The sequence below is a fragment of the Amblyomma maculatum genome, chromosome 6 (assembly GCF_055883805.1).
Source record: "Amblyomma maculatum isolate TAMU_Amacu chromosome 6, ASM5588380v1, whole genome shotgun sequence".
Lineage (NCBI taxonomy): Eukaryota > Metazoa > Arthropoda > Arachnida > Ixodida > Ixodidae > Amblyomma > Amblyomma maculatum.
This window is the reverse complement of record NC_139349.1, coordinates 180,612,712-180,635,360: the sequence shown is the minus strand read 5'-3', so window position 1 is coordinate 180,635,360 and position 22,649 is coordinate 180,612,712. Positions and strand designations below refer to the sequence as shown.

At 44.2% G+C, this 22,649-nt stretch overlaps 1 protein-coding gene across 1 annotated transcript; it reads left to right on the top strand.

The window, feature by feature from the left end:
• The first annotated feature begins 8,693 nt into the window (after positions 1–8,693).
• On the top strand, positions 8,694–22,266 carry LOC146187494 (putative defense protein 3). Its single transcript, XM_084605782.1, has 4 exons — positions 8,694–8,793; positions 16,489–16,694; positions 19,895–20,099; positions 22,069–22,266. Exons 2-4 carry the CDS (start codon positions 16,496–16,498, stop codon positions 22,127–22,129), a joined length of 465 nt encoding a protein of 154 aa, XP_084461908.1. The 5' UTR covers positions 8,694–8,793; positions 16,489–16,495; the 3' UTR covers positions 22,130–22,266.
• Positions 22,267–22,649: the final 383 nt, after the last annotated feature.

Sequence of the window (22,649 nt, the reverse complement as noted above, 5' to 3'; positions counted from 1 at the left end):
GCACCGTCGAGCGGCGCTGCTGCTCCTGACAGGGAGCGCCATCTCTTACAGAAAAATAGAAACTGTGGATACACGCGGCGGCACCACCTAGGCATCCCGTGCAAGTTTTCTCCTTTCGCTCGCTCGCTTCCGCGCGCGTGCGGACGTCTCGCGCTGCTTTGTCGCGCGGGCACACACTGGACGCCGCCGGCTCAGCTCGCTGCCTTCACGGCGTGCGCCGTGCGTGCGCTTTCTCTCGCATGAGCACTTGCCTTGACGCGCCCCCGCAGGCGCACCGTGACATGCCACCTGTATTCCGTCTTGATTGGGCAACCTAACGAGTATTTCCATAGGCTGGAACCTTTTGATTCACGTCTGCACTGTAGAGCAGACAACAGGAGGGGATGAGTAAATATTGATTGTGAATGCGTCCCACGTTAGCAAAAACGTAGGAAGTGCATCTCGAGCCAAGTCTGCTATGTAATTATAGTGTCGCATATATGTTTAAAACTGCGAAAGTATCATCACTACTGTGAAATAAAGTGGCCCGCTCATTGACCATCGTTTTGGCCGGTAGCATGCGATCTATATACGGATTTGTTTTTTGTTATTACGACGTTATCAAAGAAAATTTTGCAGTAGATGAATAAGTATATAGTCCGAAGGAGGTGTTTCTTCAAAGACAAGAACGCTAGCAATCTCATAAGCATATGCATGCTCCGTGCGCTGCACGCGACATAATCGGTTCGCTGGCTCGGAAGGCAGGTGAAATCCAAGTTTGTACTACATAGTGTTTTATTTCGGTTCTTATTAAATGGCTGCGCTTCTTATACGATAATATTTGGTTTGCACTCACGAACCGCGAGTAGTGTCAGTCGAGCCATAGCTAGGATCACTTTTGTAGTGCACCTCCGACATATCTGCTTTATTAATAATAATAATAATTGGTTCACTTATTGGCCAATTTGCGAAAATCTGTAAAAGCATCTCAGCAAGGCATGTTTTCCAACGCCGCCCCCACCCCCGAAAAAAAAAAAAAAAACAGGCCTCGTTCCTAGATATTTTCTTGGTCAATCTAAAGATGAAAAGGCAGCTGTGGGCACTTAGGGCACATTCACACAACAGTCTCGATCGCGGATGTCGCATATGTTGATTTGGTTGCTTTCAGAGCACTCACAAAGCAGGGAGAGAACACAGAAAATCGGCAAAACTAGACACGCGGAGAGCGAAGAGCAGGATAATCTTCCATCCTCTTCACTTTTTATGCATGGTGTTAAACCACTCTGCATTTTTGATGCCTCTCCAAGCCGTTTTTATCAACTGTCAACATTTCTGAGTTTACGAAGAAAGGAGAAATTGGCTCTTTTTGTTTTCACAAAGAACGCGAGACTTCTCAGAACGCTGTCATGCGGTTGGAAAACAGGTCTTGCGGACACGTTTCCAAAGGAATGGGCTAATTTTCACACGTGAGCCTCGTCTTTTGGCGCTTTGCCTGCTATTGTGACTTCCCATGACAGTCTGCTACTTATTAAACCCGTTTCGCATCAGCGGAAGCGTTTTTATATCGCCAAATAACCGCCAGGCGCAACGCGATGGCCGCGCGTGCACAGGAAGCTAGCGGAGCGTCTGCTACGGCGAAGCCCCATCGTTTCGCATTTCGCCACCACGCCAGGAATGCGGCGCTGCCGTAGCGCCGCGAAACTTGAGCTTGGGTTCCCTATACTTTCTGTCTTCGGGGAACATAAAAAATCCAACAATATCAGCACGTGGTTCCGTAGATTATGTGCAGACATGAGCATTTTCCTAAAACCTACGGATGCAGCCGAAATCATAACTATTATTACCTCTCTAAATAACAATAGTGCAGCAGGCTTCATGTTTGTAAGGTTGTAAGGTTGCAAGGTTTGTAAGTCATGTTTGTAAGGTTAGAGCAATTAAAGAGATTGCTCTTATGATTGCACGACAGCTTAGTCATGTTTGTAACTGTTTGCTCCAGGAAGGGTTATTTCCGGATGACCTTAAGCTGGCTAGAGTAGCTATGATATATAACGGTGGGGCCAAAATAATTTTAACAATTATGGACCAATATCTGTGCTGTGTACCTTTTGGAAAAATTTGAAATGTGTTATTCATTGCCGACTTTAAGCCTTTCTAGATAAATGAAAGTTAATTTCACCGTACCAGTACGGACTTCAGACAAATAAGTCAACTGAGTTAGCTCTAATGTATGTATAGGAAAGTAGGAGGAGGAGAAAAGGATAGGGTAAGGCAGGGAGGTTAACCAGAAATAATTCCGGTTGGCTACCCTGCACTGGGGAAGGGGAATAGGGGGATTAAAGGGGGAGAGTAGAAGAGGAAAGGAGTTGAGAAAGTCGGTCTGTCAATCAGGCTAGTCTCTTCTAAAAAGCGAAGAAGTGCCTTGTAGGGTTTATGCGCATATGACTTTTTTTAGATGTGAAGGAAAGGCTCATCGAAAACATTGAACGTAAATTATTTACAGTGAGAATCTTTCTTAATATACGCAAAGCATTGACATTTGACAGCAATTTCAGACACGAACACAGCATATGAAGTAGTTTTAGCCAGATTCCAAGCAATATATATGCTGGTTGTTTCCCACTAAAACCTTATTGTCAGCCTAGAAAGGCTAGGAACCCATGGATTACATGGGAGTTGATGCAGAAAATAAAGCAGAACAAACTTCATCAGCGGTTCTTACAAATATGCGATCCGGTAAAGTGCTGGAATACAAAGCGTTACGTAATAAACTAAACACCGAAAAAGAGAAATCAAAGAAGTACTACTACCACCGTATTTTTGACGATGACTGTCCACGGAAGAGCGACAAAGTATGGAAGAAACTAAACAAATTACTAAACCCAGCGAGCACCATGCGCATTGATAGCCTCGTCATAAACGACAAAGACATACATGGATCCGAACTTGCTGACTGTTTTAACGATTTCTTGGTCAAAATAGGTGGAAACATCGGGCATAGCGGATCAACAACGCAAATACCGATAAATCATAAAAGCATATTTCTTCAGCCAACCTGCGCTAGCGAAGTCAGTACTGTGTTCCAAAGCCTTAACAATAGTCGTAGCACAGACGCAGATGTTTTAGAGATAAGGCCTATTAAATATGTAATTGATCACATTGCACCTGTGTTAGCCCATATATTTAATTCAGCACTGTTCCCAAGGGACATGAAACTGGCGCGCGCTATCGTAATTCATAAGGGAGGTGACAGAAATAATATAAATACCTACCGTTCAATATCCAATTTACCAATATTTTCTAAAGGGCTAGAAAAAACAATTAGTATTCGAATGGATAATTTTCTCAAAAACACAGTCTGTTGACTGAATTCAGGAAAGTTCAGGAATTGGATTCAGGAAAAAGCGTTCCACAGAAAATGCTTTGCTCACCCAAAAAGGCATCATCTTGGAAAACATAGAAAAGAAACTAATGACTTTGGGAATCTATATTGATTTCAGCAAAGCCTTTGATCGTGGTAATCACAATCTGTTAATAGACAAGCTAGAAAAATATAGTTTTCGTGGTAAGTGCACTCGACTAATTCGTTCATACTTATCCTCACGCTCACAGTCCGTTGAAATTATTGACCATAAGTCACAGATCCGATCCATACAAACTGGTGTGCCTCAGGGCATTATTCTTGGTCCCGTCCTTTTTCTATTTTATATAAATGATATAATGCTAATAGATAATTTGTCCAAATTTGTCATCTACGCTGACGATAGTAATATAATTTTTAGTTGAAAAAATGTGACCGATATTCTACTACTCGCAAGCTCAGTTTGTTTTCGGCTGCAGGAGTTGACTGAGAAAAACAACCTCTTATTAAATGAATCGAAAACAAAATGTGCTTTGTTCTGCGCACCCAGTACTTGTCTGGAAATGCCTGAAACCATCATCATTGGTCCATATATAATTAATAGAGAGACATCTGTGAAAACACTTGGCAGTATTTTCTCTGAACACATGCTTAGGAACGACGATCATCTTTGCTCAAAAGCGCGAAAGGTAGTTGTCATTCTCAATAGAAATCGATATTTATTTCCTGCCAAAATTAAACAGCTTTTGTATAATTCCTTATTTCATTCCATGCTCAGTTACTGCGCACTGGTGTGGGGAAACACTAGTGCGCATAATTTAAACAAACTAACCTTACTACAAAAAAAAAAAAGCTGTTAGCAAATGAATTGGAGTTTAAAATAACCAAAACCAAATGCATTTTTTTTTAGAGTTCGTAATACCAGAATTACTACGAAATTTTCCTTCTACTTTCAAAGCGATGTAAAGAGCGCACAAGCGTAATAAAATTTTTAGGAGTTTTCTTTCACGAGCTCCTCTTGTGGAAGGCACATACGAACTATCTTAAACTAAAATTATCTCTAGTGGTAGGAGCATTGTGGAGAATAAGAAACCAAATCCCTGAAAAATTTAGTGCGCTTATTTACCCTACATTGATTCAGTCCCATATATATTACTGTCGTCTCGTATGGAGCACGACTACTGCTACCAATTTGGCAAACATATTTATTACACAGAAAAAATCGATCCGTGCCCTAGCATGTTTGAAGTACAGCGAAAGCCCGCATGCTTTTCGTTGCAGTTATGGAGTAGTGAGGGTGAAACAACTTTATGAAAACAAACTTGCGATTTATATATACAATAAAATCAGAAAAAGCCGTGACAATTTTGCACAGACATATATGAGTCTAAATCAAAATTTTGACCTCAGAAAAAACAATACAGACAACCAAAGCTGAGAACAAATTACGGTGGGCAAAGCCTACAACCCCAAATACTAATGCTTTTGAACAAAAATTAGAATCTTGTTACCGTTATTGAGCGGCACGCATCACTTGGTGTATTTAAACGTGCACTGATCGAGATGTGGATCTAAGTGTGTTAATAAAAACTTTCGTCGATGTCCAAAATTGTTTAGCTCTTTGAGTGCCTGTTACTGTTTTTTTATTTCCTTCATTTTTAATTTGTTCAGTTTTTTTAGTGCTTATTACTGTTGTATTTTTCCATTGTTGATTTGCATCTTTGAGTGGAGAAAATAATTTCATCTGTACCGCGCTGTTTCCCCTGTGTACAAATTGTATGGGGCTCTGAACCTAGTCAGGTGCAAGTTCGCACCTTTTTTTCGTGGTCCTTTAGTTTCTTTATAAGTAAACTAAGAATAAACTTGAAAATTCAAACCTGGAAACTTTTAATCCACACTGACAATCGACGATATACGGCCGCCTCGAGTTTCACCTTTATCGCAATGCTGCCACCACAGCCGAGATCGACCTCGCGTGCTCAACAGACGGCCAAGTAACCACTCAGCCATTGGAACGGGCGAAAACTAAAATAAAACTTAACGTGCTTCCATTCACATGAGAGGGAATGCATTTGTACAGCTAAAATTTTTAGGTCTATTCATCTGCTAACCAATTCGTTGGTGTAATACCGTGGACAAGGAAATACCCTTGCCAGAACGAATGGACCGGCCTCGCTCAAGGAGGCTTTAGGCTTCTGTTTAACTGCGCACATCTATCATTAGCTTTTCTTGTTTCTGTATTTAACCTTTTACCTGCTGGTAAATGGTAAAGATGCAGACCACAAAAAATTCACTTGGTTACTTTTTACGACAGAAGAAAGTTATGCACCGCTGTGAGCCATCATTTCCAATTGGCTGCTCCTTGCCGCCGGAGAGTTAACGTGACCGGTTAGATCTGTCCGAAACTCGAAGTTTGGTTGATGCTAGTCAATTCGAAAAAGTGCACTACACGTACTACTTTCCTTCCGAAAACTACCTCTTGTTATCCCCACCGAGTGTTTGAGGTGTAGCCAGTGCCAGAATTTCGAGACCATTAGCAAATTGTTTCCTCTTCACAGGGAAGTGCGCGGAGACGCTGGACGGTCGACTTAGCGCGAGCGTGACCTGGCTTTCTCAGCCGATGCATGTTTACCGCCGAGCATTTGAGGATGTGTCTAGATGTCCGCTACCGTTTATACGTACTACATGTCTGAAAGTTTAGCACCACTTATTTCGGACCGGCTATAGTTTCGCCGCGTACTGCAGTACGTTCGTGCTTATTTTAATGGTGCGGACTTTGCAGTTTTAGGCGTAGTTCTATACTTGCAACTGATCTCTAAATCACTCCATGCCACGAATTCAGCCTCATTTTTCAGCTGTAGGTGAACCCGTGGGCTTAATACGCTCAATAAAGTGTGAAGAGGCTATTTATTATACACGCAGATGCTTAGAACCACTTGTTGCCTCTGTGACGGTTGCCTTACCGGGCGGAGCAGTAGCCCATTTCGTACAGATAACTATCTTGTAACCATCATCGTCATCTGTCTCAGTGCACCCACTGCAAGAAAAAGCAGTCTCCCATAGCCATTTGCCGCCCCGTGCTACGGTTGCCTTCTCTTCGACACTCTCGATAACTCTTTGGGTCTGAAAGTGCTGAACAGCGCATTATGTTATTGAGCATATCGTTCGCAATCTTAGCGGGCAAAGTAGCAAAATCAAGGGCGAAAAGTGCTCGCAAATATAGACAGGCGGAAACAGGCAGCGAATACAGGAGACGGAATGCGACATCCCTCAAAATTTGTTTATAGTGTACCTTTTTTTTTTTCTCGTGCTCCGGAATGACCCTGCGTGGCGTGCTAAGTACCATGTACACAAGACGCTAAGTAGACCAGTAGGCGCCAGTTGTGCTCGCTATCCGACAATGCCGGATGTCTGCAATGCATTCAGAACATTAGTGAGGAGTCTGAAGCACTTTCCCTGTCAGATCAGTTCTTTAAAATAGGAGGAACAAAACGATGCGCACCAGAAAAACGTTCGGCTCTATACTGCCTGCGCTGCAACTGCAACGTTCGGGTTATGCGCTACCTGAAAATGTGTTCTTCTTTCCGGCGTTGTAATTCAAGAACGACGACTTAGTGTTAACATTAATAAAAAGAATAGCGCAAATAACACAGACAAAGACATAGGAGAAGACAGGACGAGCGCTCGTCCTGTCTTCTCCTATGTCTTTGTATGTGTTATTAGCGCTGGCCTTTTTATTAATAATGACACACCAATTATCCCAGCTTTCTGCTTTGACGACTTAGTGAATTGACAATAACATTGGCTAGCCCTGTTATAGTTCTTATCAAAGAGGTTTTGGAATCCTCTGAAGGCGGGAAGAAACCGTTCCTACTATGACGTAAAATAGGAAGTGTTTTACAACTTCTGTCTGAAGATCTGCAAACGACGCTGCGTTCTAATTTGCCGTTTCCAGAAGGCATGTTAAAGATATATCCAGATATATCTTTAACTGTTATAGTTCTGTTATATAGCCCTGTTATAGTTCTTATCAAAGAGGTTTTGAATCCTCTGAAGGCGGGAAGAAACCGTTCCTACTATGACGTAAAATAGGAAGTGTTTTACAACTTCTGTCTGAAGATCTGCAAACGACGCTGCGTTGTAATTTGCCGTTTCCAGAAGGCATGTTAAAGATATATCCAGATAATATACGCTCGAAAGAGCTAGCTGCTCCACACTTGGTTGCGATCAGAGGAAGTCTGCCAAATAAGTATCACACTGAGTGTACAAGCACTGCTTGCGTCTTGAATGAGGCAACAGCCGATATTCTCGTTAGGAGACGTCACATGCAGTTGCAGTCAGAATGCGAGTTCAACACTTTAACCTGCCGTGATATGGCCAGCGATGTGATTCGACAAAAAAGCGACAGCGAGTAGAGGAGGATAAACGAAAAATTTGCACACACATTGCATTACTTCTGTTTTTTTTTTTTTTCGAGGCTGTTGAGTGAAAATATTTAGAGGCTCAGCAAGCCTAAACAGTGAACTTACAAAACGAGACACTGCACATCACCGATGCCATCTGCTTGCTTCGCTGGAATAGGCTGCTTCATGTTGTATATTGGAATAATATGCGATGCGAATACTTGACGGGGGTTTCGTTAGTCTACTCGACATTTTTTTGCGCTGTTTATCAAAGCTTCCAGATATGCGCCAAGTAGTCTGTCCAAATGATTGCCAGCAAAATTCGTCGCGAAAGATGCTTATTGAGCGCATTCCGGCTGTAACATCCACGCACATGCAGCTTACTCGACGCAGATGTACTGGCGCCAACATCTCATCTCTCGCGTATCGACGGACTTATACAGAAGGGCTTCGATAGAGTTTTCTCTCGTGCCTATAATGTTGCGTGACGTGAGGTTGTCGAAAGCGACGCACTTCGCGGTGATAACGACCCACCGCGAGAAGCGCACTCGATGCTGCGCTCATTTGCATATCCTGATGCGACGCGAACCCATAGTGCTTTCGATTCGTGCTCTGACGTCATCCCATAGCCGCCGCGGTCAGTCAGGAAACCGAGAAGGCCGCGTGACCTCCCTCTCTACAGTTTGGTTCTTTGTAATTCCTCGTCACGCACTGCGGTTGGCCGTTGGCGTTGTTTTTTATTTTTGCCATTCTTTGATGCCTTCTCCCTTTCGTTGTGTGGCGGGGACGGTCCTCTTCTTCAATGTCACGCCCTCTCCGTGGGCGCGCGCGCTTGCCAAGCACGCTCAAATCAGCGGCTCCGATTAACTCTCGCGCCTTGTGTTTGTGAATTGATTTTTCCGACCACTCACTGATGGTTCACGACTTGAGGCTACCGCTAGGTGGCGGCTGGAGGGACTATAAGAAAGCTGCCCGTCGAGTGAGAACGCATCAACGAGAGGCGACACAGTCTCTGCGGCGACATTCTCTGCGGTTAGCACACTGTGAAAAAAGGTGAGCGCGCTTCGATTGTTTGGTAAACCTCCGTTGCACCCTCCGGGAAGCCTCTTTTCAGCGACTGCATCCCTGTCTAACAGCTTTCACTCTGTACCGGCTTTGCTTCATTCGTCCGTGGAGCAGTGTTGCACGCTCGACAGCTTTTCGCTGCCGGCGGAAAATCCCGAAGGGGAGCCGAAACATTCCGGCCTCACGGGACGTCTTAAGCCCAAACATCTGCCGCGGGGCTTCCGCAAGAACGTTCTTTGAGCGTCAGTGAGAAGCGGCCAGATATTTCCGCCCTTACGAATCAGGAGCAGACGCGTTCATCCGCAAAAAAGAGGGCCCCTTCAGATGCATCGATCTCACCCTTTGGCGGGTCACGAAAGCGCGTCAGCTGATAGCGCTGGTTCCCAATACCGGGATTGCTTCTCTGCGTCGTTCACATATCTTTCCTTTCCTGGACCTCTCTATGGGGGCACATTAACGATCAATCTTTCTGCGAAGTGCGATTGCGACGTGGTGGTGCGATGGACACCCGGAGCGACGCCGAAAGAAATATGTTGAAAGGCCCCGCAGTGCCAGGCTGATACTAGTTGGACTTTTATGACTATTTATTAAATTGCAGTACAGATTATGTGCTGCCACCTGCAGACTGCGGCACGTGTTACGAAGGCTCCCTTCTACCATCCGCTTCCTGCGGTGTTCTGCCTATTTTAATATTCGGCTGCGCCTGATTTCTTGGTTTTCTTCTTCGCCTGTATTGCAGTTTTCGATGAGCACTGAGAAGTGTAGGCCTACGTTGCAATATAATTGTAAATATGTTTATGTGCATTGCTGTACCCTTATTGCGAGCCGGAATCGCATGTAAAAAGCACACCTTTCTCTTTCTCGAGTACAAGTTGAGTTCATTCTTCTTATTTTTTTCTTCTCTCTCGTGAATGATTACAAGCCACTTTGAGTTGTTCTTTTGATACGAATAACAGTTTCGTGACTTAAATTTTTTCTCTCGCATTCGTCTGCACTTGCAAAAGCGAAGGAGAAATCTGGACGAAGTTTGCACGCTTGCTGCATATGCCATCACACCCGCCGTTGACCAGCTTAAAAGAAATTGCAGCAGTATCTCGGTTGGAAACAAAATGAACCAAATTGATTTGAAAAGAAACAAATTGAATTGTCTGATCCTTTCTTTTGTACTCGTGTTTTCTCACCCTTTTCAATGCGATAAATTAACCGCTTAAGTTTGCACGCGGCGACGACCAGTATTCGCAGACGTTCTAGTGACTGAAATGTCTCCAAATGAAATACTTTCTATTAAAAGGCGCGAGCTGGCCATAACGCGTGTTTACAGCGCAAACCCATCAGCCCACATTACGAAGTGCTTCTCCCCTGTGTACATGATTATATATAACTATTGAGGTTTGTATTGAACGATATGAGGCTAGGATGTTCTAAAGTAAAAAAATGAAAATAGTATTTCCATGCACTCCTGCATTAATATATTAAAATTGCTCTATGAATGCGCCTTTGATGTTTATTTCTTCGTCTCTGTCTCGGAAGTTTTCCTTCTGGTAGCTGCTGCAATTGTAAACGGAACTTTGAGCAAAGTCAAGCTACTTGTTGTGCAAAGTTAACGCATGGTCTTGCCCCGCCACTCTGTACCTCTTTAATTGTGGTAATCAACTGAAAACAATCAAGCAATCAAAAAACAGTGGCGTCGCGGATCCTTGCAGACTTTAGAGAAAAAAATTGATCGCGAATTGAAGGCGTAACAATAAAGCGTAACCCACACACACACGCACACACAAAATGCGACGTTAACCTAGCCAAAGCTAACACAGCTCCAGCAGACGGAATGCTTTCTTAGCGTTCGCATGCCGAGGACTAGCGTGCGTTCAGAGTCGCCGCTGCACATCGGCCATCAATAACGGCGACCTCGAAGAGTTGGCTTGTCGTTCCCATCTACGCTCGCTCGGCGGACGTCTTTTTTTTCTACCCGCGATAGGGAATCGCAGCTTTCCCTGCGTCTCAGTAGGACGTGTTACTTGTGGGCACCTTTGGCAAACTTAGGCTGATATCCACCGCTAATCCGGCACTTTCCGTGCATTGCCAGGTTGGCAAAGTCGAAAGAAGACGCGGGCGAAGGACGCCTACTTTTCGAGCGATATCGGTGAACACTGAGACACGCTTTCCTCCGCCACTGCCAGAAGAAAATGACAGCGGCGACACGAATACGTGTCGTTTTCTGTACGCGTGACTCCTCCCCCCCCCCCCCCCCTTAGGGGAGAAAAAAAATTTTCCGCGCACAACACGTCCGTGTACTTTAATCATGGATGCCTTGAAAAAAAAAAAACAAAAAAAGCCGATCTGTTCGCTGGGACCGGAGCGAAGACGTGCTGAAAGATCGAAATCGGGGCAACTGACATATTTATGGGTGCCACTTGCCGATTGCGATGTATTAGAAGAGGGGAGTTGCCACTTGCATTATGAATTAAATTACGTGCTATGCGGTTCCGCTCCAGAAATTTCAATTTTCTAAAACGTCTTCTCCTGCCTCCCCTTCTCCTTTTTATTTTCCGCGCGCTTATCTTCTACCCGCGCTTCACCATCCCCATTGCTGACGCCTTCCTCTTCCTTGTTGATTTTGTTTCAATCTGGGGTCACCTTGACTGTCTAGGCTACAATTCGGCTCACCCTTTTGTATTAAGAAAGAAAAAGACCATGAGGCAACAGATTTGCAGGGCCAGAGGCTGGTCACGGAGGGGACCAATGGACGACGCTAGTACAGCAAATTCAAGCATGCAAAAATGCAACGCGGTTATGCGTCAGCGTGTAATATGTTCTCCAGGATTTACAATGCCCTTCGCGGCGGCCACGCTGTTTCGGATAGCTTGTGGCTGTCGCTTCGTCGTGTTAGGATGTGAAACAAATTCTTCTAGAATTATTTCTCTAGACGTCTGTGCCGAGAAGATGCCGTATATAGAAATAACACAATACTTTTTCCAAGTGGCTTCACGTGGCTACAGTTCTATTAACGCAAAATACTATCGAATGGGGTAAACTCTGATTTAAGAATAGGGTTTTATACAGAACGGCCAGGTAAGCGGGGTTTAACATACTTTGGCGGAACACGTTCTACGAGGAATGTTGTAGCTTAGTGCCGCGAAGGAATTAGGATGCCTTGGAATATTTCACCGGACACCAGAAAATTGTTTTCGAATAACTCCTTTACTGCCGCAGCAGGGATTCGAACCGTTGGCAGCAAGTTTGAATTCCCCCACGATTACACAAATAGGACGGAAGCTTTGCACAAAACAGGCGCTGGTGAAAATGTGGTGTAATTACTCACGCGAGTGAAAGTCCACAGCTGATCCTATGCGTACCGGTGACGAACTCAATGCAGATAGGTACGAGCCATTGCAAAGGAGATGCGCCGCCTATTCTAGAACTGGCGGGAAACGAAATCCGTGCATAGAGGTGGCAGGAAAAAAGAGAAGGGTCCATTCGACGGGCGAAATACATTAAATCGTAAGTGAACGCTCGCCACAACCAAATTATTCGCCTTATATCCTGCGGCTGAATGTAGTCATCGTAATTGCTGCCACTTCAGGGACCCGAGGATGGATTGGATTGAAAGAATCTAAAAATGCACGTATCGGAGAAACCCCGTTCACTCATGCGCAGTAGAAAATAGCACGCTCAGCAAAAATAATTCCTGCTTGCGTAAAACATCACCGTTGTTCTTGAGAGCTGCGATGTCTGGGCAGCAACAGCAAGCGCCTTCCTTATGTACAAGCTGGGAACATACGAAATAGATAAGAAGGAGGAGGAGGAAACAGCTTTATTCAACGCATTACAAAGCGTCAAGAATGTCCTGGGCCAAAGTCACCAATACCAACTGATCATTCAGCTGGTCAGATGCTAACCAAGCCCGCCACGTTGGGGGAGGATGGTGTGGAAAGTGGGGTGATTGAATTGTGACAGGGCATGAAAACATGCAATGTTCCAAGTTTGCATAGTGTTCCGAAAAATTTGGGCATGCGGGGGAATGTCGGAATCGGTATAGAAACGATATATGGCAAAAGTAAGCAGTGTATTTAGTTGCATGCGTCTAAGAATGCGTATATGCATGGTGGTGAGTGATAGATAATCACTAGGCGTCGAAGTTGCCTTACGAAGCTTTTTTTTTTCCCCGGAGCATTTTTTATTCATCTTTTTCTTGGCTTCTTTCTGTTCAGAGCAGCATCAACATGCGTCACTGACCAGCCAGATTCTAGTAATTGCAGTAGCTAGATTAATTCGTGCGCTAATTAGAGTGCCGGTCTCGAGCGGAATGACAATAGATTTGAAAGTTTTCTCCCTCTTCATGAAGTTCTAACATCTTCCTTTCGGTGGGGGCGATAGAGAAAGGCTTAGATGACGAAATCTGTCATGCTCCAATTACGGCAAAATGTTAAGGCCGCACCAATGTATGAGAGCCCAGGCAAACGCCTAAATCTGCTTAACCATATGCGCGGCCGTCCACTCTAGGTTCCGAGATGAATGGAAAGAATGCTGTGACAGCGGGATATTTTTGTCGATGCGACCAGCTTTCAGCGTGCGGCCTTACAAAGCTTACTCATGTTCTCTTTCCTTCTTAGTTAAACGTCGTACACAGTGGGCGTGGGATGAAACATGGTGAAAAATGCTTCTTACTTGCTAGCGAAATCTAATTATGTGTCACGGGCAAATATTTCTGATTATCTGAGGACGGCACAAAGCGGCGTAAGCGTCACAGCAGATTCTAGCACATCTAGCGTCGCTTGATCCACCCCATGTTATGCTGCATTTATAGGGTGTCATTCACCCCAGGATTGTATCGAGCGAAGACAGCTTAATTCATCCGATAGGGATCAAGGATATCGTAAAATGAAACGTCATTGGTCATGTGATGTGCGGATGCAAGCTTTAATAATGTATTGTTCCTTTTATACTAGTCAAAGGAGACGGTCTTAAACTGCACTGACCATGCCATCGTTGATAATTTGTCTAGCTATTTGTCTTTGTGCATTCCTTTTACTTTTTGAGACAATGCACAAGTGGTGGTCTGACACGTGACACCATTGATGCCATCAGTGACACTGATGTGTTCGTTTTGAGGTAATCACAAAGGCTACAGCGATAATTACTACAGGTGTTATTTGATAAAGTCTACCATCACGTTGAAAACGCTTCGAGTGATGCCCGAGTAAAGTTAATTCAAAAGAATTGTTACGTCGAACTGTCCGCTTGTTAATTATATCGAATTTTTTAGGCTTTCCGATTTAAATATACCGGTCTGCTTAAACTGCGAAGCCACGAAATATCTATGCATCTTGTCACTGGAGGGCATCTCTGAAAGCTTCAAAGATTAGAGTGTCTGTAGATATTTCCCTAACAGTAACTGAGTAATCAATGCCGCATGGTAAAGCTATACTCCGTTGCGGTAATTGGCAGGCTAACAAAGAAGCTTGAATGGGTGTTGTCAGTTCTCCACACTATATTATAGACTATAACTCGAGAAAGATTAAGAGCTGAACAGGAAGGAGGACACACTAGGGATCGAAGGCCATGCAGAGATGGTCGAGATGATGACAAGAAAACATAACTGCTTGGACAATGAAAACGTACTGAACTTCTTCTTCAGTGGGACCCTTCTTTAATAATAATAATAATAATAATAATAATAATAATAATAATAATAATAATAATAATAATAATAATAATAATAATAATAATAATAATAATAATAATAATTTATTTTTCCTTTACTACAAGGAAAGGAAAGGAGCAGCCGCTAAAAAACTGCTTCGAAGAGCAGCTTGACGGGGCGGCTGCCCCTGCATATGACGGCATTTCACAGCAGAGAATGTCACGCCCAAGCAGTGAGTAAACAATCAGACTACAAAAAAGCACTAGGTAAATCAGGAAAAATACATGAAAATAAAACAGAAACGCCGCAAGACAGAACACCTAACTTAAAAATATGAATTTATAGAAACATTTCGCGGATTAATTTAATGGGAGGAAGAGAGAAATCTTGACCACTATTAGCAAAGTATTGATTTAATATGGTAAGAAGCTTGAAGCAGAGCATCTGCCTGCCATAGTTCGTCCGGCACGCTGTAACGTGCCAATGCTCCGGGTTACGGGTGTTGTATGTTTTTATGTTGTCTTGAAGCGCTGCTATGAGTGTTAGTGTGTTGTCTTTTTTGTGTGTTAGTGTGTTGTCTTTAGGGATAGTCAATCGCATTGCAATGACAAAATGACTGATTGAAAAATTGCGTCTGATAAATTTGCTAACTGCCACAAATGAAATACAGTGACCACAGCCATGCTCTATTTACATGAGCATTGTCTGAAGGCTTCGTAACCAGTCGAAGGTTTCTATATACATTACCTTAATTGTTGAAAAACTGACTAGTATAATGCGATAGCGTTTTGGAAATATTAGAGGGAATGGGCCAGCCGTCTGGCGCGCAGTTAACATTTTTCTCTTAACATTCGTATTTCGCTAGCATCGGGTAGTTAAAACTGGGATAGAAAAGTTTATCACAATCCATAAAAAACAAGTTTGCTTTGTCTTCATTTCCCATGAAGTTAATTTCTCTTGCTTCATCCAGAAAGCTTTTTTGACAATAGCAAAAACGGCACAAAAAAACTACTAACCTCTCAAGAGAAGATATGCAAATACATGAATCGGTGCAGTGAAGTTTTACAGCGTGCGAGAAAACTTGGTTCGTAAACAACATCTCGTACTAAAAACACTTTTGTAAAGCATTTCTGGGCTTGCCGATGTGCGAGGCTACGCTTCGAAATCTGTAACTTCTAAAAAGCAGTCACTAAGTACGTTTCGGTCTTCGAGCCGCTAGCGCGAAGACCGAAATTGAAGACCGAGGTTATTTGAAGTGATCCATATTAAAATAAAATTTTATTGGCTACAAATGCATTTTTCTGGCTTCAAACACAGCCAAAGAGAGTCATCTAACCGATTCTTTCTTTATATGAAAATTTGATAGATTTATCTTCAATCTGCTTTTAACCGCAGAGCACATTATAGACATCTAGATGACAGCTTATAGAGTCCCAGAGCTTATACCAAAAGAAATCACTCCCGTGCGGGAAAGACAGAGTATTGAGCAGAACTCTGGAAAGAGGGATTCGAAGTGTGGCTTTAGCTGAAATACCAGGTGGTCATTCATGGGTTGCATTGCGAACTGGATTCCCTTGGGCTGTGAAGGCAAAGAAAAGAGACACGGTAATATGTTAATGCGCTAGTCGGACATGTAATCCCATACCGCGCTCAGTGTTCCCGTGACGATCCAGATGAAATTTCGTGACGTGAGAGTAAACTTTTCCTGTGCTGGAATTCAATTTATGCCAGATATATGCAGAGTGATGTCAGTGTCGGCTTGCGGATGCACAAAGACGGGTAGTATATCTCGCATTGTCCGGATATGTTTCACAATAAATAAGAGAAGATTGATGGTATCGAGTTCTCTTTTAATGCTTATCAGCGGGAATAATGCGAAGTTACCGAAAATGAAGGATCTAAGTGCCATTTATGTCTGCTTTGCTGAATGTTTTTGACGAAGTAAGCGGTAAGCAGGATTTTGCGGAAACGAGCGCTAGTTTTGTTCTTTAGGCTTATAGTCACAAAAGTGACCACGGCTTTGCTCACCTGTCCTCGTGCAGCATTGCAATGGCGTTCCTGTGGCAAGCTGTCTTCCTCGTGGCCCTGGTGGGTGCCTGCTGGGCGCACCCCGACGGTGCCCCAGCGTCTGCCTGCGCCACCATGAACCCCGTGCACAACGACTCTACGCACGAAGTGGCTGGCCCCTCCTCGGGATACACTTTGGTGCAGGACAAAAGGGAGTTCAAGGCCGGAGACTCTGTGGCTGGTGAGGGTACACGACATGCGAGCATGACGCGGCAAAATACAATAGCTATGATTTTGACGTCGCTACCTGAAACATTCCAGGCAACGAATTAAACGGGATTTAACCTGGTTGGAGCGATCATACCGTGCAAACGCGTGGTCTGAATTACCCGCGCTTGGACACGTGACAGTTACGCCACGACCTGGGGGTCAATCAGGAGTACACTGGTTGTGTGGTCACCAATGATAAAAAAAAAACACTTTCCGGCTATCGGGAAAAGTTCCCAGTCGTTAATTTGGGGTCGAAGCCAGGTCTCTGTTAGTACAATAATGTCAGCGTAAATAGTATTAATGGCGGAGGATAATTTGTTACGTTTGTTAAGGATGCTATGGATGTTGCAAAAGAGAACTTGTGTGTTAGGTAGGCATGCTCCACTTTCCCTCTCGCTTTCCTAACTGTCGTCGTGTGACGATGCTTCCCCGTTGTAAGTATCTGTTTTGTGTGGCGTCGTTATTTCGGTGATGCTGTCAGTTGAAGCATCGTATGCATACAGTTTATCGTTCACTTGTACTTTGTTGTAACGCAACTGGAAACTCGGTGCATCTGGCAAGCTTTCGCGAATGCAACTAGCTTGGTTCTGGCAGTGCAAGTGGCAGGGGAGTAATCTTCAGAAACAGTTATCTTTTTGTCTTTTAGTTTGCTGCGTGTTGAAAGTACGCGTTCTTTAAGTTTGAAGCTGTTGAATTTTACAATGATGGGACGACATCTGGAAGGAGAATAATGGCCGAGGCTATGCGCACGTTCTATCAAAAAGTGGGACAAATTATCGACAATGCCTGTTAGGGCTTCTGTCACCCTTTCTTCAGTTTGCTGCCAAGACTCGCGCGAGCCAGGAATTCCTCTAAAAAGCAGGTTATTGCGGCGCGATCTGTCCTCCAGTTCATCGAGGCGAAATTGCAAAGAATTGTGCTACGTTGACAAGGCTTCCAGCAAATTCTGGATACCAGTTGCCTTTTCAGCGAACTCGTCAAGCGTGCAAGTTTTTTATTCAAGAACGTCCAACCTTTACTGAATGCGGCCAAATTGGTTTTCTACGTTTTTCTGGCTGACGGTGATTGCTTTAATGTCAGCCACAAGTTCAGCTTGAATCTTTGTAGATTGGACAGATCGCGCATGCACATCTTTAAGAAGGTTGAACAAAGCAGCCATTTGCTGGGAAGGTTCGTCCTTTAAAGGCAGGCTTTCGAACGCCGTTTCAGAGCGAGTGTTGGGTCCCGGACTTATTTCCACGTCACCGGAACGTAATAGCAGGAAGAACGTTCAGAAGCATCCACAAACACTATCAAGGAACACTTCTGGGCACGGGAGCAAAAGCAAGCATCTATTACTGCTTTTCTTAGCATAGGGAGAAAGAGGTTTAAATACCTGCGGAACACAGAAGCGTGGTACGTAAGACATGCTGTCGAAGTTGCTCTCGTGCCCACTAAAGATGCTCTCGTGTTGCTTGTCGTTTAAGTAGGCGCCAGGAGAACACGATATCGTGGATGACGTTGGTGTGTAGTAGGCCATGCGTGATGATGGTATGAAAACCACCAGTAGTTGGCCGTCAGGACACGCCCCATTGGAGATATCCTCTTGTGGTGTCCGCGGGAGAGCCGGGCCGAGTGGTTAGGCATGGGCCGATGCTGACATGCACAACAAAACACCGAGGAATGCCTGCGGAACACAGAAGCGTGGTACGTAAGACATGCTGTCGACGTTGCTCTCGTACCCACTCTGCATGTTGTGGTCAGCACCTCTAGGCTGCATGCAAGATCATGCGATTAAAGTGACAAGGTGATTTTTAGACGATATTTTTTCGAATAATTGTGAGCTCACTGACTTCTCGGCAACACTCCACTGTGCTTGATAAAAATGCCACCAGAGATAAATGATGGAAATGAGTAATATAGAGACCCTAAGCGAGAGTACATTTCACAACATAATTTCAGTGTGAAGCGTTGTAGGAGAACTACCCAGCACTGCTAGCTAACAAGCCTCGTAGGAACAAAACATATCTCTCGTTGGCGCTCACTGTTATAACAAGGCTGCGTCAATTGAAACCTCGCATAGCTAGTAACGAACAATGAGGGCCACCATGACGCTGAATGCAGTGTCACTACTTCGCCTGAGTATATCTTTCTTCTACGTCCCATTATATTCTATACCTCTGACGGTAAAACAGAAAACACATATACTTGATTAGCACATCCTACATGGTATAGTAGGGCGTAGTTCATACACTGGGCTCAAATTCAACACAGATGCAAGTTGGTGACTTCGTGATAGATCTGTGCAACAGGAAAAGAAAGGGAATGATTGAGCTGAATGAACAGTTGCTCAAAGTGAACTGAACACGGACTGAAATATGCCTGTGTGCAAAGTTTTACAGATTTAGGTGAGTCAGTGAAGCGAGTATTGCTAATGCGAAGTATGGACCACTCCACGTTAACGACTTCGTTCTTTTAGATGAATCGGGCCGATGTTAAACTACGGTATTAGCGACATCTGACAAAAAGCAACAAACTGATGATCTAGATACAAGTGGGATATTGGGGACTGAGCAGTCAAAGCACTAGAGTACTAAACCCAAGGACACGGTATCGAATCCCGGCCGCGGCAACCGCTCTTCGATGTAGGCGAAAAGCCAGACGTTCGTGTACTTTGCGATATCCGTGAACGTTAAAGAACCCTTATCTATCGACATTTCCTGTGTTTCTAGGGCGTTTCTCATACTCTGAGTTACTTTAGGATATTGGATTATACAAACTAAACCAAACTCAAACGCGATATTTTGAATTATCATCGCCGCCACCATCATGACTGCAACCGCTGCAGAGCAAAGGTCTCTCCCAAATCCTTCCAATTAACTCGTCCCTGTGCCAACTACATCCATTTCATCCCTGAACACTCCCTAATAACCCCCGCCCACTAGACGTTTTCTCGCTTCTATGAAAACTATGCCGTGATGAGCTGCGACTGTTCAGTGACTTAATAATAGTCGCTCCCGGACAATGCAAAATGCCACGTCGCGTCACCTGCACCTTACTAGGAAACATGCTACCTCAAGAAAGCGACGAGAATTTTTAACGAGTGCGTTTTCAGCATGACTTGCAGACCGAATGCAACGCATCCTTTTTGCATGGTATGAATGACACGACCCGCTGTAACCCCCTCCGCAGTGACCCTGTCCGGCACTCCCTTCAAAGGCTTCTTCATCAAGGCCTTCGACGCCAACAACAAAGAGATCGGCCAGTTCGAGGCCAGCGGGGAATCGAAGCCCGTGACCGAGTGCTCCGGCGTCACGCACACCAGCGCCACCGAGAAGACGGCCATCAAGGTGCTCTGGAAGGCGCCCGCTGACGCCAGTGGCCAGGTTCACTTCAGGCAAGTGTCTATTTGACAGACGAGAGGAATGCTTCGACAGATCAGGCCCCTTATCAAGTTCAGCTGCGTCTTCCGTGAGAACGGGCTTATAGCTGGTGTCATCGTTTAAGCTCCCAGGGGTGGGCAGCTCAATCACTCTGTCTCCATCAGCGACAGGTAATAAAAATAATGGCAGCTCAAAGAGAACGGCTTTTTACGGCAGCTGTTTTAAAAGCTGTTAGAGAATAAATAAGGCACCAGTAAACAGCCCTGCGAAAGGCCAGTGGGCCTTTTCGTTGTTTTAGCCTTTTAGCCAAAAAAAAAAAAGAACCTTGTACTCTAAGTCTGCTTTACGTAGCTGATATCTCTCCGAAAACTGGCGCTACGGAAGACAGAGGGACAAAGTATGGATGTAACATTTGTGTGCAAAGCATTGCCTATATCATTCACAATACACGGTACATTCAGGTGATGGCAATACGCCGGTGTACGATGTCACATCAGATGGTAAATGACGTATACGCGCATGATGGAATGCAACGTTCTAGGGGCTTCGGAAATCATGACTTACTTTTAATCATGATTAGTGATAGCACTTTACAAAGTAATGTAATTCAAGGAGCACAGTATGACAGACCAGTACGTATAGTCATAAGCCAATGTCATAGTCATGACGCATAACTCACACTGACTATGGAACGTAGCACGCCTCAGCAGTTTACAAAGTAACGTAATGCTCTTGAATTCTTACACGTAAGCAGTCTTGTGAGTTAACAGAAGCACAAATTAACTGATGAGGAACTAGGCGAGTGTAAAGTGGATGTACGCGAACCAGTGTCCGGGACGTGGCCGCTGTAAGTGGACATTTTTTTTGTTATAGCTGATTGAATGTGCGAACAGATTAGATATCCCATAAGGGCTCTTGGATCCGCAATACATTATAATTCGCAAAGGGTATCCTTATACGCGTCTACTACCTAGTGGAAATAAACTGTGCTGTTTATATAGAACAAGAAGTAGAAGTGAATTGTAGAATATGTAGAATATTAAATCGAAATGTAGAATATAAAATCGTCACAGCCACCTCGAGAAACCTGCGCTCACTATTTTAACCTGTAATAGTAAAACCAGGTTAAACAGAAACCAAACGAAACATCAAGAACGGTCTAAGCCTATTTTCTTCTTCCCGCGGGTACGCGTGTTGTCGAAGCGCTGAAGCTTACCAAAGATGCAGCCAAGCCAGTCGTCGGTATCCTGAAGAATCTTATTCGCCATTCGACAACCTTCGAAGGCCCGCATAGTGCGCTTTCTTTGCTTTAATAGACGCATAGTTGGATGTCATTCGGACAGAAAGTTATGTGTATTCGAGTTCAGCTTTGGATTATGGTCTCCTACCTATGACGAGAATGGAAGGTGAAATCATCTGCTGCCCAACATTCTTACTAGTCAGGCATGAATGAAGTCAGAAGTTGATTGGTGAGACCAGAAGCTAACTGTGAGGAACCTGGCACGGCCGAAATAAAAGTTGTGAGCCTAAGTCCACATCGTTCTTATGGCATGCCTTTGCGCAATCAAATCAAATCAAATCAACTTTATTTGACATGCATACATGATGTAGGCCGAGGAACAATCACCATCATTTTCTTGTCTAAGGTGACTATATGGTGCCAGCTTTATGCGTGTGGTACTTCAGAAGCGCAAAAAAGTAATATTATACGCAGCCGCTGCGAATTAAATCATGAGATTGAAATACCCGTTCGGAATCCCTCACACGAACAACCATTGATTACTTCTTGATGGCTGCCGAAAGCGCCTTGAATCAGAATTTTAGGGAACCTGCAAAGTATAGTAAAGAGAAAGAGATGGTACGAGAAACATCACAACTGCTTCGCGTTTATAAGCTCTCTTCATGCGAACATGTTGAAACGTGGTGTGAAGTTTTAAAGCCTGTCCTGTATTTGACAATGTTTATCCTCTTTCTGCACTGCAGGGCAACTGTGGTCGTGAACTACCACAAGTACCTCAGCGATCTTCAGAGCACCGTTGCTTAAGCTCCGTCTTGTCAGTCATATCAACTGTGGTTTGCCAGGGCATCAACTTCTCGGAATCCTTCCGTCCTCCATCAGCACTGTCAAGGGTAATCAAGCCTGAAAGTCTTGCATCTACAATAAAACGGCCTAGAGACCAAGAGCTCTCATTTCTTCTGCGTTTACCCTGGCCATCAGCAGCTGTTGATGGACAGAATAAAGAAAGAGAGAGAAATACTTTATTTACGAGCGCATTATAAGCACTCAACATATTCTTCGCCTGCTTAACCAAGCCAAGCTGGTCTTCCATATTCGCCGACGACAGTCAGGCACAACAAGAGAGGGATGAAGGGAAGAGGATGTAGTCACTGGACTGGGCGATTGGACAGAACACTAAGGAAAACGTATGACAAGAAAAATAACGGGGATTTTTGCCGGAATCTGAAAGAGCGATTTAATTCGATGTTTGAATTTCACGGTAACGTCTGCTAAACGGCCAAAGTGGCTCAGCTTCGATGGACAGCGTTAATACGTTGCGCGTTTA